Consider the following 16,870-nt stretch of genomic DNA (forward strand, 5'->3'; position numbering starts at 1 on the left):
GACTTTTTTTTTTTTTTTTTTTTAGGACCTGGACTTTTTATAAAGATCATCTGCTATGAGCAAAATGGACTGTAGTAAGGCCAGACTGAAGGCAGAAAGTCTGGCTGCAGTAGTCTACCTAAAAGATGGCGGTTTGAATTAATAATGAGAATGGTGACAAATGAAAGATTGGGGAAATTTTTGGTGGTACACTGGATAGGCTTATTCATTAGATGTGGGGGAATGGTACAGAAAGAGGGATCAGAGATGACTTCTGGGTTTTCTGGCTTGAACCAACTGGGTGCATGGTGTTCCCTTTTACTAAATGGGGAAGGCTGTGGTATACGTACATGTTAGGGTGTGGTTTTTGGCAGAAATCAGTAATTCTCTTCTGGCTATGTTGAGTTTAAAATGTCTGTTGGAATAGCCAATAGATACAGGTAACTNAGTGGAGGAGCCCGATGTGGGGCTCGATCCCGTAACGCCGGGATCACGCCCTGAGCCGAAGGCAGGCGCTTTAACCGCCATGCCACCCAGGCGCCCCCGTGGTGTTCCCTTTTACTAAATGGGGAAGGCTGTGGTATACGTACATGTTAGGGTGTGGTTTTTGGCAGAAATCAGTAATTCTCTTCTGGCTATGTTGAGTTTAAAATGTCTGTTGGAATAGCCAATAGATACAGGTAACTAAATAGGAGTCTGGAGTTCAGGTGAAATGTCAGGGATAGAGATATAAATTTGAGTGCCCAGCTTGCAAACAGTATTTAATCCATTACTTAGTGATAGCTGTAGAAAGAAAAGATAATTTGAATATTCCAAGACTCTATCCTGAGCCTTAGGAAGAAGTCTTTGATGAGAAGAATAGCAGTGAAGGAAACTGAGAGGGAATACACACCAAGAAAAAAGCCAAGAGAAGCATTTCATAAACAAGTATTTCATCAACTGAGTCAAATGAAGCCAAGAGGTCAAAAAAGATCAAGACTGATAAATGGCCACTGGAATTGGCAAAAAGGAGGTTTCTGGTGACCATGATCGGAGCTGTTTCACTGGAGTAGAGGGAATGTTTGAGAAAATAACGGGAAGTGACAAAGATTACAATTCCCAAGAAATTTTGCTATGAACTAGATCAATACACATACCTTCTCTTTGCTCTTTTAATTTCTTCCGGAAAACTTCAGCCCGGATCTCTTCAAAGGAGAACTCCCCAACCCCTGCATAAATCTTCTCCTTACAATACATCATCTTCTCTTTCTTCTCCTGGGACTCTTGCTGATGGCTTTGAACTCTTTGCAGGGGATCTCCTTCTTCCTTTCCAGGCTTTCTTGTGCTTAGAATGTGGTTTATACTAGGTTCAATTTTACATGGTGTCCTAAAGAAGCAAAATAATTATTATTCACCATACAGGTCAAATGAGTTATTTCTTACATGTTTTGACAGAACACAGGGACAATGTCAGCAGCAAGACTACGTATAATTGATTTCAAAAAATAAAAACAAAGAAGATTGAGAAAAGAGGCTAAAAAATAATTTACATGGATTATCAACAATCATGCTCTGAGTACTACTCTGTTATGAGGACGAGTGAAATTAGCCATAAGTTAGGGTCATCAAATAGCTTATATTCCTTATAGATAAAATAAATCTGAATATCATATCTTAATCAAACCCGGTATATGAAAGAAAATTAACCTATGCAATATAGCCCATTTGGTACTGTTTATCACCAAGAACAATTAGAGTTAGGAATACAACATTTAGGGAATTGATGATGTCAAGTTCAAGGTTCTCAGCTAAGGGGAAAGAATGAAAGTGATAATACAGGGGTGCCTGGGTGGCACAGTCGTTAAGTGTCTGCCTTCTGCTCAGGGCGTGATCCCAGCATTCTGGGATCGAGCCCCACATCAGGCTCCTCCACTAGGAGCCTGCTTCTTCCTCTCCCACTCCCCCTGCTTGTGTTCCTTCTCTCGCTGGCTATCTCTGTCAAATAAATAAATAAAATCTTAAAAAAAAAAAGTGATAATACAGGTTTGAAAGGATGAAGCATGAAGTACTTCAATCAAAATAGGGCAAATATTCTTAATTCTGGCTATGGACAGAGTTACTTATATACCTTTTATTTTCTTATGTGCCTTTTTACAACTAAAGATATCTGGTCCCAGGGCATTTGGTTAAGTCGGTCAAGCATCGACTCTTTTTTTTTTTTAATTAAAAGATTTTATTTATTTATTTGACAGAGAGAGAGACAGCCAGCGAGAGAGGGAACACAAGCAGGGGGAGTGGGAGAGGAAGAAGCAGGCTCATAGCAGAGGAGCCTGATGTGGGGCTCGATCCCAGAACACCGGGATCGCGCCCTGAGCCGAAGGCAGATGCTTAACCGCTGTGCCATCCAGGCGCCCCTCTTNAGAGGAAGAAGCAGGCTCATAGCAGAGGAGCCTGATGTGGGGCTCGATCCCAGAACACCGGGATCACGCCCTGAGCCGAAGGCAGATGCTTAACCGCTGTGCCATCCAGGCGCCCCTCTTTTTTTTTTTATTTGACAGAGAGAGACAGCGAGGGAGGGAACACAAGCAAGGGGAGTGTGAGAGGGAGAAGCAGGCTTCCTGCCAAGCAGAAAGCCCATGCGGAGCTTAATCCCAGGACCCTGGGATCATGACCTGAGCCGAAGGCAGATGCTTAACGGCTGAGCCGCCCAGGCGCCCCAAGCATCTGACTCTTGATTTTGGCTCAGGTCATGATCTCAGGGTCCTGAGAGGGAGCCCCACATCGGGTTCTGCACTCAGCGCAGTCAGCTGGAGATTCTCTCTCTCTCCATCTGCGTCTCCCCCTGCTCACGCTCTCTCTAAATAAATAAAATCTTAAAAAAAACCCAATAATCCCCCCCAGACATCTTGTCCCTACCCTAGATCCACTAAATCAGAACCTTATTTAATGGTAGGGTCCAAGCATCTACATACATAAAAGACTTCCTCAACTTGTTCAACCTGATAAAGGACATCTACAAAAAACCCACACAAACATCATACTTAATGATGAAAGACTGAATGCTTCTCCTCTAAGATCAGGAACAAGATAAGAATGTCCATTCTTGCCACTTCTATTCAAAACTGTACTGGAATTTCTAGCCAGGGCAATCAGGAAAAAAAAGAAATAAAGCATAAATTTAAAAAAAAGAAACAAAACATCCAAGTGGGAGAAGAAGTGAAATGATCTCTACTTGCAGATGACATGATCTTATATATAGAAAATCCTAAGAATCTGTAAAAACTACTGGGGCTAATAATGAGTTCACCAAAGAAGTAAGAAATAAAATCAATATATGAAAATCAATTGTATTTTATATACTTACAATGAGCAGAAAAGGAAATTAAGAAAACATTTTTATTTATAACAGCACCAAAGAGAATGAAGTACTTCAGAATAAATTTTTTAAAAAGCAGTGTGAATAGACACCAAAGAAGATACACAGAAGGCAAATATGCATATAGAACATACTCAATGTCATATATTATCAAGAAATTACAAATTAAAATGAGATACCACTGCACAGCTATTAGAATGGCTAAAATCTAAAATAGTGATAACACCAAATGTTGACAAGGATGTGGAGGTATGAATGAACACAAAATGGTGCCGCCACTTTGGAAGAGAGTTTGGCACTTTCTAACAAAACTGAGTCTTATGATATAATACAGCTATATCAGTTGAAAACTTAAGTCCACATAAAACCCTGCATACAAAGGTTGATAGCAACTTTATTCATAATTGCTAAAATTGGAAGCAACCAAGATGCCCTCCCATAACTGGATAAACATCCAAACAATGGAATATCCTTCAGTACTAACAATAAATGAGCTATTAAGCCACAAAAAAGACATGAAGAAACCTTAAATGCATATTACTGAGAAAAGCCAGTCTGAAAAGCTTACATACTGTTTATTTCCAACTCTAGGACTCCTGGAAAAGGTAGAACTATAAAGACAATATAAAGATCAGTGGTTGCCAGGGATTTGAGGGAAGGATAAATGAACAGGTGGAGTGGAGGAAAGTTTTAAGGCACTTGAAACTATTTTGACCCTGCAATGATGGACACATGAAAAACCCATAGAACTATAAAACACATCGGAGTGAACCCTAATGCAAACTATGAACATTGGTTAATAATGTATCAATATTGGTGCATCAATTATAACAAATGAAACATACTGATGCAAGATGTTAATAGGGAGAATTGTGTACAGGGTTGGGGAGGAGGAAGTATATGGGAACTCTCTGTACTTTCTGTACAATTTTTCTATAAACCTAAAATAGCTCAAAAAAAACCCACATCTACTCATTTTTTTAAAAAGGGCAAAATTTGTATTCTGAAAACTATGAAACACTGTTGAAAGAAATGAAAGAAGATATAAATAAAAGATATTCCATGTCCATGAATCAGAAGATCTAATATTATTAAGATGGCAATATTCATGAAATTGATCAACAAATTCAGAGCACAATCCGTAACACAATCCCAGCTGGTTATTTTGCAGAAATTACCAAAATGATCCTAAAATTCAGATGGAATTGCAAGGGAACCAGAATGGTCAAAACAATTTTTAAAAAGAAGAACTAAGTTGGGAGACTCAAACCTCTAGATTTTAAAAGTTACAACAAATCTACAGTAATCAAGGCTATGGGATAAAGACACACATGTAGATCAATGGAATAGAAAAATCTCAAAAATAAACCCATACATTATGGTCAGTTGATTTGCAACAAGAGTACCAAGACCATTTGCAGCACCTGGGTGGCTCAGTCAGTTAAGCGTCTGACTCTTGATTTCAGCTCAGATCATGATCTCAGGGTTGTGAGACTGAGCCCCGCATAAAGCTCTATGCTGGGTGTGGAGCCTGCTTGAGATCTCTCTCTCTCCCTCTGTTCCTCCCTACCCCCTCTATGAAAAAAAGAAGAGTACCAAGACCATCTAATGAGGAAAGAAGTTTTTTCAAACAACTCTATATCCACATGCAGAAGAATGAAGTAGGACTCTTTCCTTATGTCATACACAAATATTAGATAAGAACAGATCACAGAACTAAATGTAAGAGCTAGAACTACAGAACCTTCAGAAGAAAACTAAGAGTAAATCTTCATGGTCTTGAGTTAGGCAAAGCCTTCTTGGACGCAACACCAAAAATATAAGAAACAAAAGTAAAACATAAACTGCACTTCATCAAAATTTTTAAACCTTTTGGGCTTCAAAAGATAACATCAAGAAAGTGAAAAGAAAAACAAAGAAAATGAAAAGACAACTGATAGAATGGGAAAAAATATTTGCAAATCATGTATCTGATAAGGAACTTGTACTCAGAATATATAAATTCTTACAACTCAAAAATAAGAAGACAGGGCATCTGGGTGGCTCAGTGGGTTGGGCCACCAACTCTTGATTTTAGCTCAGGGCACGATCTCAGAGTCATGGGATCAAGCCCTGCATTGGGCTCAGACATCAGTACCGAGTCCACTTGGGATTCTGCCCCTCCCCCCACTTGGGCTCACGCTCTTTCTCAAATAAATAAAATCTGTAAGTAAATGAATAAAAAGACAAATAATCCAATTGAAAAACAGGTAAAGGATTTGAGTGGGCATTTCTCCAAAGAAATACAAATGGCCAATAAGTCCATGAAAAGATGTTTAACATCATTAATCATTAGAAAAATGCAAATCAATACCACAATGAGATACTGCTTCACACTCACTAGGACAGCAATAACCAAAAAAACAAAACCAAAAGAAAGTGAATAATAAAAAATGTTGGTGAGGATGTGGAGAAATTGGAGCCCTCATTCATTATGGCAACTTGGGAACAGAAAATGGTGCCGCCTCTTTGGAAAACAGTTTGACAGTTCCTGAAAATGTTAAACATGGAGTTACTATATGACTCAGCAATTCCCTTCTGAGGTATATACCCATAGGAAATGAAAACAGATGTCCACAAAAAACCCTATATACACAAATGTTCACAGAAGCATTATTCATAATTAGCCAAAAAGTAGAAACAACTCAAACATCCGAAGGGTAGCTGCTCTAGACAAGTTCAGAAACTTGCAGTCTGGTTTGACTACATGTTGGGGAGGAAACTGGAGATGTTAGTAGAGGCCAAATCAAGAACAGTCTTATAATTAATCTTAAGGAGTTTTGGTTTCATCCCAAAGGTTATGGGGACCAAGCAAGGGATTCTCATCAGGAAAATGAAACAATCAGATTTGCAATGCAGGCCTGTGACAGCATAAAGAACGAGTGGGATGAGTAACACTAGAAGTAGAAAGATTAGGTAGGTTGCAGTAATCCCAGCAAAGAATGATGGAAACCATAATGAAGACTGTTAAATCTACATAGGAATTAGAAATATATTTGTAATGGTTACTGCTAAACAAGATCAAAAACAAGTGACAAATTAGGGGGAAATATTTGCAACTCCTATTACTGATTTTAGCTGATTATCTATGAAGAGCCCCTGGATCATATCATTAAGAAAAACACAAACTAAAGAAAAATGTAGCAGACAGGTCAAATAAGATAGTCATGAAGAAGAAATCAAATAAAAATGAAGTTCAACATTTTCTATACCATATTTATTTTGCCATAATTTTATCTACAGGTGATTTGAAACATTAGAAAAATTAAATATCCACAAATGTGTGCTATCAATTTCTTCAGGTAATCCTTTGTAAAGTCTCATAAGATTTTTTTCTTTCCTTCTTTTTTAGAAAGATTTATTCATCTGCATAAGAGAGACAGCGAGCACAGTGGGGAGGAGCAGAGGGAATCTCAAGCGGACTCCATTCTCAGATGATCCCATGACCCTGAGATCACAACGTGAGCCAAAACCAAGAGTCAGACACCCAACCAACTGCATCACCCAGGTGTCCCTAATAGAAATGTCTTAAGAATATCCTCCCTTGTGTTGAGCTCTTATCAGGCAGAATTTTTTTGCTATAAATCCTATCTATTTTTGCATTCCTATAGTATCTAGCATATAGTGATGAGGGGTTACAGATTAGTTATGAGAAAACTCTTGTACTGGGACACAGAATCTGATCCTAGTATTATATACGGTGCGATGTGTATTAGACTAGATCTCACACTGCCTGATGATCTAAGTATTACCTATCATTCTTTTTCTTATAACAGAAATGCTAAGGGTTAGGAAGAAAAGGAAGAAGACATCCAGAAGGAAGGAACAGGGTAAGAGGAAAAACTATCATAATTTCTTATTACTGTCAATAACAAAGGTAGAACATCTCACTTAAATCAAAGTGATTATCTTTGACTATAGCAATGTAAATATAAACCTATGCAGTTTATTCCTTAATAAGAATATTACCAAATGTTCTTTTAGCCCTAACATACTCTAAAGAATATAGACATTAAAAAAATACAATTTGTCTGGTTACTTCCATCCCCATAGAGAAGGAAATGCCTTTGGGAACCAGAACAGGTGACCCTGCTCACTCTTAATAATTCCCACCTCAAAATATCAGGAATCAAACTCACATAACTGGCTGTTGTGCAGTTTCTTCAACATATGGAGTAAAACTGGGAAGCAGAGAGGGTACAGTGGTCACAGAAGCTATACCACCACGAGGCTGGCGATGAAGAAGAAAATGAAAATTACCACAGTTAAACATTCTGACAAAGTATATGCTGACCATGCCTAATCATTCAGGAGGAATTAAAAGACATGCTAAAAATACTCTTCTACTCTAAATCTGAAGTCTTTGTTATGTCGGCAAGTATACTGGAGCTAAGAGTCCTTACCCTGTATTCCAAAGGCCTGCCTGTGTTCCAAGGGCCTGCCTGCAGCTCGTTCTCTTTGGCCCTGGACACAGGGGGTGCTATCCATGGCTGAACTGTAGGCTTAGACAACTCTGCTCTAGAAGCCTCATCAGCATTTTCATCAAAAACAGTAATTCTGGAATTACTTTGCATCTGTTGAGGAACTGGATTTTGGAGTCCTCTGTTCTGGTTTGGAGCTAGGAGAAAAATATTAAAACTTTAAGTAAAATCTTTAATTATCAACCTAAATGCCAGATAAGGTATACCTAATACTTCCTAAATTCAAGGAGATTACCCCTACTACCATAGAAACAAAGAATTTTTTTTTTTAAGATTTTATTTATTTATTTAGCAGAGCNAAGGTATACCTAATACTTCCTAAATTCAAGGAGATTACCCCTACTACCATAGAAACAAAGAATTTTTTTTTTAAGATTTTATTTATTTATTTAGCAGAGCGAGAGACAGCCAGTGAGAGAGGGAACACAAGCAGGGGGAGTGGGAGAGGAAGAAGCAGGCTCCCAGCGGAGGAGCCTGATGTGGGGCTCGATCCCAGAACGCTGGGATCACGCCCTGAGCCAAAGGCAGACGCCTAACAACTGTGCCACCTAGGCGCCCCCAAAGAGAATTTTTTAAGCAATAATTTTTAAAAATCTTTCATGAATCAAATTATTAACTTTTTAATCCATTGTGTTACTTATACTCTCCCTCCTTTCCCTCACCTCCAGTCTTTTATTTTTAGATACATTAAAAAAAAAAAGTAGGGGTGCCTGGGTGGCTCAGTTGGTTAAGCGTTTGCCTTCGGCTCAAGTCATGATCCCAGGGTCCTGGGATGGAGTCCCACATGGGGCTCCTTGCTCAGGGGGGAGCCTGCTTCTCCCTCTGCCTGCCGCTGCTCCTGCTTGTGCTCGCTTTCTCTCTGACGAATAAATAAAATCTTAAAAAAAAAAATTCTACATCTTCCTTCAATCATATTCTAACACTGTCTAGTTTTCTCAGAGACTACCTAACTTAAGTCTTCATTTGTCAATTTAAAATTTTTCTCTCAATGGAAATCAGCTGAAATGTGCTGAATCTAGTGAAGGCAAATTAGCCCATTTATTAGGGGTGTTCTCTGTTGTGGCACTCCTTATTATAATCAAGCTTCCTTACGATCTGGATGGAATATTCTTTAGGTCTATATACTCCCTATACCTTAATTCTAGGATCTGCAAGTAACATTTTGAATACTGGTAAGTTGATATCACAAAAGGAATAAGAGATTTTTAAAAATTCTGGTCCATCTGTCTAACTGTTATAAATGTAGTTAATAAAAGCTTATTGCTCTCTGTAATTTCTACTCAATTTTGCTGTGAATCTAAAACTTCCCTAAACATGCTGAATAAAAAAAAAAAAAAAGCTTATCATTGATCATTTTTAGGTATAGAAAGAGAGTCCAATTTCTGGCCCCAAAAAGCTGAAGACCACGTTAATACATTCTCTGAGGCTCCGGTACATGTAAGCTTTACTTTGACAATACTGGCCATATTATTGCATATCTTCTTTCAACTAACAACTCAAACTCAGAAACTCTTGATGCTTCCTATATATTAGGTTTTTCTTAATTAAGACACAAAATTGCTGACATGTTTTGCTTTTGCTGCATACTGTAATCTCAGCTCTCTGAAGACTTCCTTCTTTCTGCTACCTAGTATTCAGAAAACTAGGACAGTGTCCACATATATATTTATACATTATCTCTTTACATAATTTGCCTACCACCCGAGACTAAGAGCTTCCCATAATAACACTTAACAAACTTACCCTTAAGAGCACCTCCTACACGGCTGATTGGAGCTCTTGCTGTCTTCTTCCCTTTGCTTTTTAGTTCAGCCAGTGTGCTTCGTTGTGGTTCAGAAGATCCAAAAACTTCCTCCTCCTCTTCTTTCTCAAGTGCCAACACAGTTTGCCGAGACACCCGAGCTTGGAATTGTCTAAAAGTAAGAGAGAATGGGCAATTAACTTTTGGGGGAGATGAACACTACTCACCAGAATCAAAATTTCTAATTTATTAAAATAAGGGAGAAGAAATATAGAGAAATAACCCAAAGAAAGTGTTTATTCTCTCAGGAATAAAGAAAGCTACCTTGAAATCAGAGAAAGTTTGGAATAGGATGATTTAACTTCCCCCTTAAATGTCCAAGTTCCACCAATTAGCAAACACTGTAGAGTACCATTAGGCTGATCTGAAGATCAGATCAGGGTGACTAAGATTAAAGAATTTATTAAGGTCAGAGTTTCCCATCAACTTCTTAAACTTACAAAATAGCTGGAAGAGTAAATGAGCCCCCATATGCTTTCACCTAGATTCAGCAACTGTTAACATCTTGCCACATCTACTTTATCACTGTCTGTGTCTCTTGCTCTCTCTAGGCACACTGCTCAGCCCCATACCATTTTTTCCCAAACCATACAAAATGAAGTTGTATCCCACATGTCACTTTACTTTAGCAAAGCTGGGAGAAGTTTGAAGATTAAACTTCCGGTGCTGCTGCCAAAGCTTTACATATTATCAAAAGGGTAAAAACCAGAATAAACTGCAAGTGCTGGCCAAGACGGAGAAAGCCGACGGTAGCCTCTCTCTCACTGGGTAGAATTAAAAACTATAAACAAAATACAAAGAAAGCAACTGAGGCCTCTGAAAAAGTAAACAAAAGCAAGTGGACTGTAGAGAGGAGTCAAACTTGAAGAAACAACCCACACAGGGTTGTTTCCTGTTTTGTTTTTTTTCTTCTTCTCTTTTCTCTTGTGGTTTTAAATTGTTGCAACGATGGTGTGGGAAGCTAAAACCTCATCTTTCTGGCCAGAGTACTGGGAAAAGGAGACTCTGAGGGCCAACAAATGTGGGAGAGATACTGGAGAGGATGAACTGAAGAAGGGGATCTCCTAATTCTCTACATGAATTGGCACAAGTCCTGGACTCACTCCTGAGCTATGCACGCAGAAGGCAGGCCCAAAGCAGCACAGAAAAGGCTTTGAGAACTGAAGTATGATATAAACCATTGCCCAAGTCCTAGACTAACCACTGAGCAGCCTACACATGGGATAAATCCAAAGGTCTTGAAAATTGAACTGCCAATGGAACCACTATCCACATGAGAAAGAGCTTGTGATATCTGATGGTTGGTTGCCTACTAAGACAAAAATATCAGCATTCCCCAGAGAATATCAATCAACAGGACTCAGAGTTCAATAACATAGTAACAGGATAAATGTCCAGGATATAATCCAAAATGACTTGACAGACAAAGAACCAGGAAAATATGATCAATTCTCAAAGAAAAAGGCAATCAACACATATAAAAATCAAGATGACCTAGGTGATGGGAATTTCCAAACAAATTTAAAAGCAACTATTATAATGACACTCTAAGAAATGAAGATAAAAACATCTGAAATGAATAGAAAGACAGAAATTCTCAGCAGAGACACAAAAACCATAAAAAAGAACCAAATGGAAAATTTAGATCTGAAAACCATATTATCTGAAATAAAAAATTTACTGAATGAACTCAATATCAGAATGGAGCTGGCTAAGGAAAGAGTAAATGAATCTGAGGACAAATCAACAAAAATTAGCCACTCTGAAGAACAGAAAAAAGAAATGTTAAAAAATTAAAAACAAAAACAGGGGCGCCGGGTGGCTCAGTTGGTTAAGCATCTGCCTTCAGCTCAGGTCATGATCCCAGGGTCCTGGGATTGAGCCCTGTGTTGGGCTCCTTGCTCGGCAGGAAACCTGCTTCTCCCTCTGCCTGCCGCTCCCCTTCCTCGTGCTCTCTCTGTCTGACAAAAAAATAAATAAAATCTTAAAAAAATAAATAAATAAAAACAAAACAATAAAAAAGAGCTTCAGGGGCCTATGGAACAACATCAAAAAGTCTAACATATGTGTAACTAAAGTCCCAGAAAAAGACATAAAAGTCCAGAAATAAATAATGGCTGAAAACTTCACAAATTTTGTGAAAGGCATACATTTACAAATTCAAAAAGCTCAGGAAACCCCAAATCGCTTCAATGCAGAGGTAATCACACGTAGACACATCATAATTAAACTTCTGAATAACAATGTTAAAGAAAAAAATCTTAGGGGCGCCTGGGTGGCTCAATCAGTTAAGCGTCTGCCTTCCTATCGGGTCATAATCCCAGGGTCCTGGAATTGAGTCCCATGTTGGGCTCCTTGTTCAGCGGGGAACCTGCTTCTCCCTCTACCCCTCCCCCCTACTTGTGCACGCTCTCTCTCACTCTCTCTCAAATAAATAAAATCTTAAAAAAAAAAAAGAAAAAAATCTTAAATGCACCCAGAGAAAATCAACATATTACATACAGAGAAGGAACTATTCTCATCAGAAATCATGGAGTCCAGAAGACAGTGCAACAACATCTTTAAAGTACCGAAAGAAAAGAACTGTTGAGGGGCACCTAGGTGGCTCAGTTGGTTAAGCGGCCGCCTTTGGCTAAGGTCATGACCCCAGGCTCCTGGGAGAGAGCCCCATTTCAGGCTCCCTGCTCACCGGGGAGTCTGATTCTCCTCCCACTGCTTCTCCCCCCGGCTTGTGCTNTCCTGGGAGAGAGCCCCATTTCAGGCTCCCTGCTCACCGGGGAGTCTGATTCTCCTCCCACTGCTTCTCCCCACGGCTTGTGCTCTCTCTCAAATAAATAAATAAAATTTAATTTAAAAAAAGAAAAGAAAAAAAGAAAAGAACTGTTGACTCAGAATTCTACATCCAGCAAAAATATCCTTCAGGAATGAGGATGAAATGAAGACATTCTCAGATGAAGAAAAACTAAGGGAATTTATCAGCCATAGGCTCACGCTAAATGAATGGCTAAACAAACCTCTTCGGGCTAAAGGGAAATCATACTGGAAGAGAACTTAGGACTTCAGGAATGAAGAAAGAACAAAAATGATGACTACAAAAGACATTTTCCTCCAAAGTTCTTTAAATATGTAAGACTGTTGAAAACAAAAATTGTAACATTGTCTGGTGGGGTTTTCAGTGTATGTAGATGTAATACATATAACAAGGATACCAAAAAAGTAGGGAAGATCAAGGGATCTAGACGATTAAAAAGCTTCTATATTTTTTTACTTGAAGTGGTAAAATATCAACTCTAGGTAGACCGTGAAAGGTGAGGTCTGTTTATAATATTCCTTAGACAACCACTAAAAAAAATAGTAACAGACAAAAAAAGCCAATAAAAAAATTAAAATGAAATATTAAACAATATTTAGACAATCCAAAAGAAGTCAGGAAAGAAGCAACAAAGGGACAAAAGATAGAGAACAAATTGAGAACAAATAAGAAAATAATAGATCTAAATTGAACACAATTAAAAATTAAAGTAAATGTTCTAAATACACCATGTGAAAAGATATTATAAGAGCCAAGGGGGGTGCCTGGGTGGCTCAGTCGTTAAGCATCTGCCTTCGGCTCAGGGTGTGATCCCAGAGTCCTGGTATCGAGCCCCGCATCAGGCTCCTCTGCTTCTTCCTCTCCCACTCCCCCTGCTTGTGTTTCCTCTCTCACTGGCTGTCTTTTTCTCTGTCGAATAAATAAATAAATAAAATCTTTGAAAAAAAAAGAGCTGAGGAAAAAACAAGACCCAACTATTTGCTGTGTATAAGAAACCCACTTTAAATATGAAGATATGGGATAAAAATGAAAAAAAAAATCCATACAATAGCCTGCATCATGAATGTTTGCAGCAGCATTATTTCACAATAGCCAAAAAGTGGACACAACCTAAATACTCATTAATTGATGAATGGATAAACAAAATGTGGCATAGCCATTGAATGGCATATTACTGAACAATAGAAAGGAATGAAATACTAATATATGACACAAGTATGTTCATCAACGATGAACAGACTATGATGAACCTTCAAAACAGTATGCTAAGTGAAAGAAGCCAGTCACAAAAGACCACATAACATAGGATTCCATTTATGTGCCAAGCCCAGAATAGGCAAAGCTAGACAGAGAAAGCAGATAAGCAGTTGCCTGGAAGTGGCTGAGTGGGAATGGGAAGTGACTACTCTTGAGTACGGGGTTCATTTTGGGGTGTTAAATATGTTCTAAAATTAGATAGTGGTGATGGTCACACAACTCTAAAACTGTTTAAAAAAAAAAAAAAAGGAAAGGAAAGGAAAAAGATATATCATATAAACAAAAGAAAGCCAGAGTGGCTGTACTAATATCAGACCAAGGAGACTTCAGAATGTGTATAACCAGGGATAAAGACAGACATTATATAATGATAAAGGGATCAATTCTAAATGTGTATGCTTCAGAACTCCAAAATATATAAAGCAAAAAAAATGGGACTTAGAGAAGAAATAGACAAATTCATAATAAAAGGAACTTCAAAATTCCTCTCTCAGTAACTAATAGAACAAGTAGACAGAAAATCAGCAAGGAAACAGAAGACCAGAACAGACTACCCATCAATTTGACCTAAATAACATTTAAAAAAAATTCCACCCCTAAACAGCAGAAAACACATATTTTTCAAGTGTCCATGGAATATTTACTAATGACAGACCATATTCTGGGCCATAAAACAAAACTTAATAAATTTAAAAAAGCTGAAACCATACAAATTATGTTCTCTGACCATAATGGAATTAAACTAGAAATCAGTAACAGAGAGACATCTGAAAAATCTCCAAACATTTCCCAATTAAATTAATACACTTCTAAATAACCCATGGGTCAAAGGGACAACATATGGGAAATAAAAAAATTTGAGCTGAATGAAAATGAAAAATATGGTATTATTTCAAAATTTGTGGGATATAGCTAAAGCAGTGTTTAGAAGATAATTTTTATATTAGATAAGAAAGATCTAGAATTAGTGAAATGCTATCACCTTAAACTAGAAAAAGTGCAAGTTAAACTCAAAGCAAGCACAAAGAAGGAAATAATAAAGAGCAGAAATTAATAAAAAAAAAGAAGAAAAAATCAATTAAGAAAAAGCAATGAAATCAAAAGCCGGCTCTCTAAAAAGATCAATAAAATCGATAAACTTCTAGCCAGTCTGAGGGAAAAAAGAGAAGACACAAATTAACAATATCAGGAATTAAAGAGGGGAGATCACTATATAACCTACAGATATTAAAAGGAAAATAAATACTATAAACAACTCTATGCTCATAAACTCATAGATGAAATGAGTCAATTCCTCAAAAGACAAATACTACCGAAGCTTACTCAAAGAAATCAAAGATCTAAATAAATGGAGAAATAGACCAAATTTATGCACAATACTAATCAAAATCCTGGAAGCTGATTCTAAAACTTATACAGAAAGTCAAAGGAACTAGAAGAGCTAAAAAGAAGAACAAAGTTGGAGGTCTCATATTTACCCAATTTCTAGACTTACTGTAAAGCCATAGCAATCTATAGATACTGTGGTATACACTAATTAACAGATACACAGATCAAAAGAACACAACAACAGAAATAAACCTACACAAATATGAGGTTTTTTTTCCCGTCAAATATGATTTCTGACAAAGGTGCAAAGTCAATTAAATGGAGAAAATCTTTTCAACAAGTAGTACAAGAACAATGGGGGTTCGTATGCAAAAAAAAGAACCTTGATCAACACTTTCTACAAAAATTAACTCAGGGGCGCCTGGGTGGCACAGCGGTTGGGCGTCTGCCTTCGGCTCAGGGCGTGATCCCGGTGTTGTGGGATCGAGCCCCACATCAGGCTCCTCCGCTATGAGCCTGCTTCTTCCTCTCCCAGTCCCCCTGCTTGTGTTCCCCCTCTCACTGGCTGTCTCTATCTCTGTCGAATGAATAAATAAAATCTTTAAAAAAAAAAAATTAACTCAAAATGGATCAGAGATCTAAATATAAAAAGTAAAACTATAAAAACTTCAAGATTGGGGCGCCTGGGTGGCTCAGTTGTTTGGGTGTCCAGCTCTTGGTTTCAGCTCAGGTCGTGATCTCATGGGTCATGGGATTGAGCCCCATGTCGGGCTCCACCCTCAGGGGGGAGTCTGCTTGAAGACTCTCTCCCTCTGCCCCTACCCCTATTTGTGTGCTCGAAAATAAATAAATAAATCTTTAAAAAAATAATAAATATAGAAATACCATATAATCCCATAATTTCACTACTTGGTATTTACCCAAAGAAAACAAAAACACTAATTCAAAAAGATACATGCACACCTATGTTTATTGCAGCATTATTTACAATAGCTAAGATATAGAAGCAACCTAAGTGTCTATCAAAAGAAAGATAAGGAAGATATTGTATATATATGGATAATGGAATATTATGCAGCCATAAAAAAGCATGAGACAGTGCCACTGGTGACATGGATGTACCCAGAGCATATCATTCTAAGTGAAATAAGTCAGACTGAGAAAGACAAATACCATATGATTTCACTCATATGTGGAATCTAAAAGAAAAAAAAGGAAAAAACAAAGAGCAAAATAAGACCTATAAATACAGAGAATAAACTGATGGTTGCCAGAGGGGACGGGAGTGGGTGGGCTGGGTAAAATGGGTGAAAAGGAGAGGGAGACACAGGCTTCCAGTTATGGAATGAATAAGTCATGGGAATAAAAGATACAGCATAAGAAATATAGTCAGTGATATTGTAAGGGCCTTGTATGGTGACAGATGATAGCTACAGTTGTGATGAGCACAGCATAATGTATCAACTTGTTGAATCACTATGCTATACACCTGAAACTAATGCAATGTTGTGTATCAACTATACTCAAAAATTTTTTTAAAAATTTCAAGATGAAAACATAGAAAATGTTTGCAACCTTTCACGAAACCGAGTTCTCAGACATACCAAGAGCCTGATCCACACAAAAATAAATAAGTTAGACTTCCTCGAAATTAAAAACTTTGGTTCTATAAAACACACTGTTAAGAGAACAAATAGACCACAGTTAAATTGGGAGAAGATTTACAAGTCACATACCTTGCAAAAAAACTTGTATTCAGAATATACATATAAAATCCATCTTTAAAGTAGAACCAATTTAACAACTGAAATGCATTA

General features: G+C 37.7%; 1 protein-coding gene across 3 annotated transcripts in view; it reads right to left on the minus strand.

Moving 5' to 3' along the window:
• The window catches only part of BUB1B (BUB1 mitotic checkpoint serine/threonine kinase B), a 52,094-nt gene that overhangs the window by 21,535 nt on the left and 13,689 nt on the right, over positions 1 to 16,870 (minus strand). For all 3 annotated transcript variants that reach the window (XM_034661173.1, XM_002913227.4, XM_034661172.1), the window contains exons 6-9: positions 9,598 to 9,767; positions 7,777 to 7,991; positions 7,513 to 7,604; positions 1,116 to 1,345 (exon numbers count right to left, since the gene is read on the minus strand). In XM_034661173.1, the coding sequence (XP_034517064.1) occupies positions 1,116 to 1,345; positions 7,513 to 7,604; positions 7,777 to 7,991; positions 9,598 to 9,767 (707 nt within the window). The remainder of the gene's footprint in view (positions 1 to 1,115; positions 1,346 to 7,512; positions 7,605 to 7,776; positions 7,992 to 9,597; positions 9,768 to 16,870) is intronic.

The sequence above is a fragment of the Ailuropoda melanoleuca genome, chromosome 5, assembly GCF_002007445.2.
Source record: "Ailuropoda melanoleuca isolate Jingjing chromosome 5, ASM200744v2, whole genome shotgun sequence".
Classification (NCBI taxonomy): domain Eukaryota; kingdom Metazoa; phylum Chordata; class Mammalia; order Carnivora; family Ursidae; genus Ailuropoda; species Ailuropoda melanoleuca.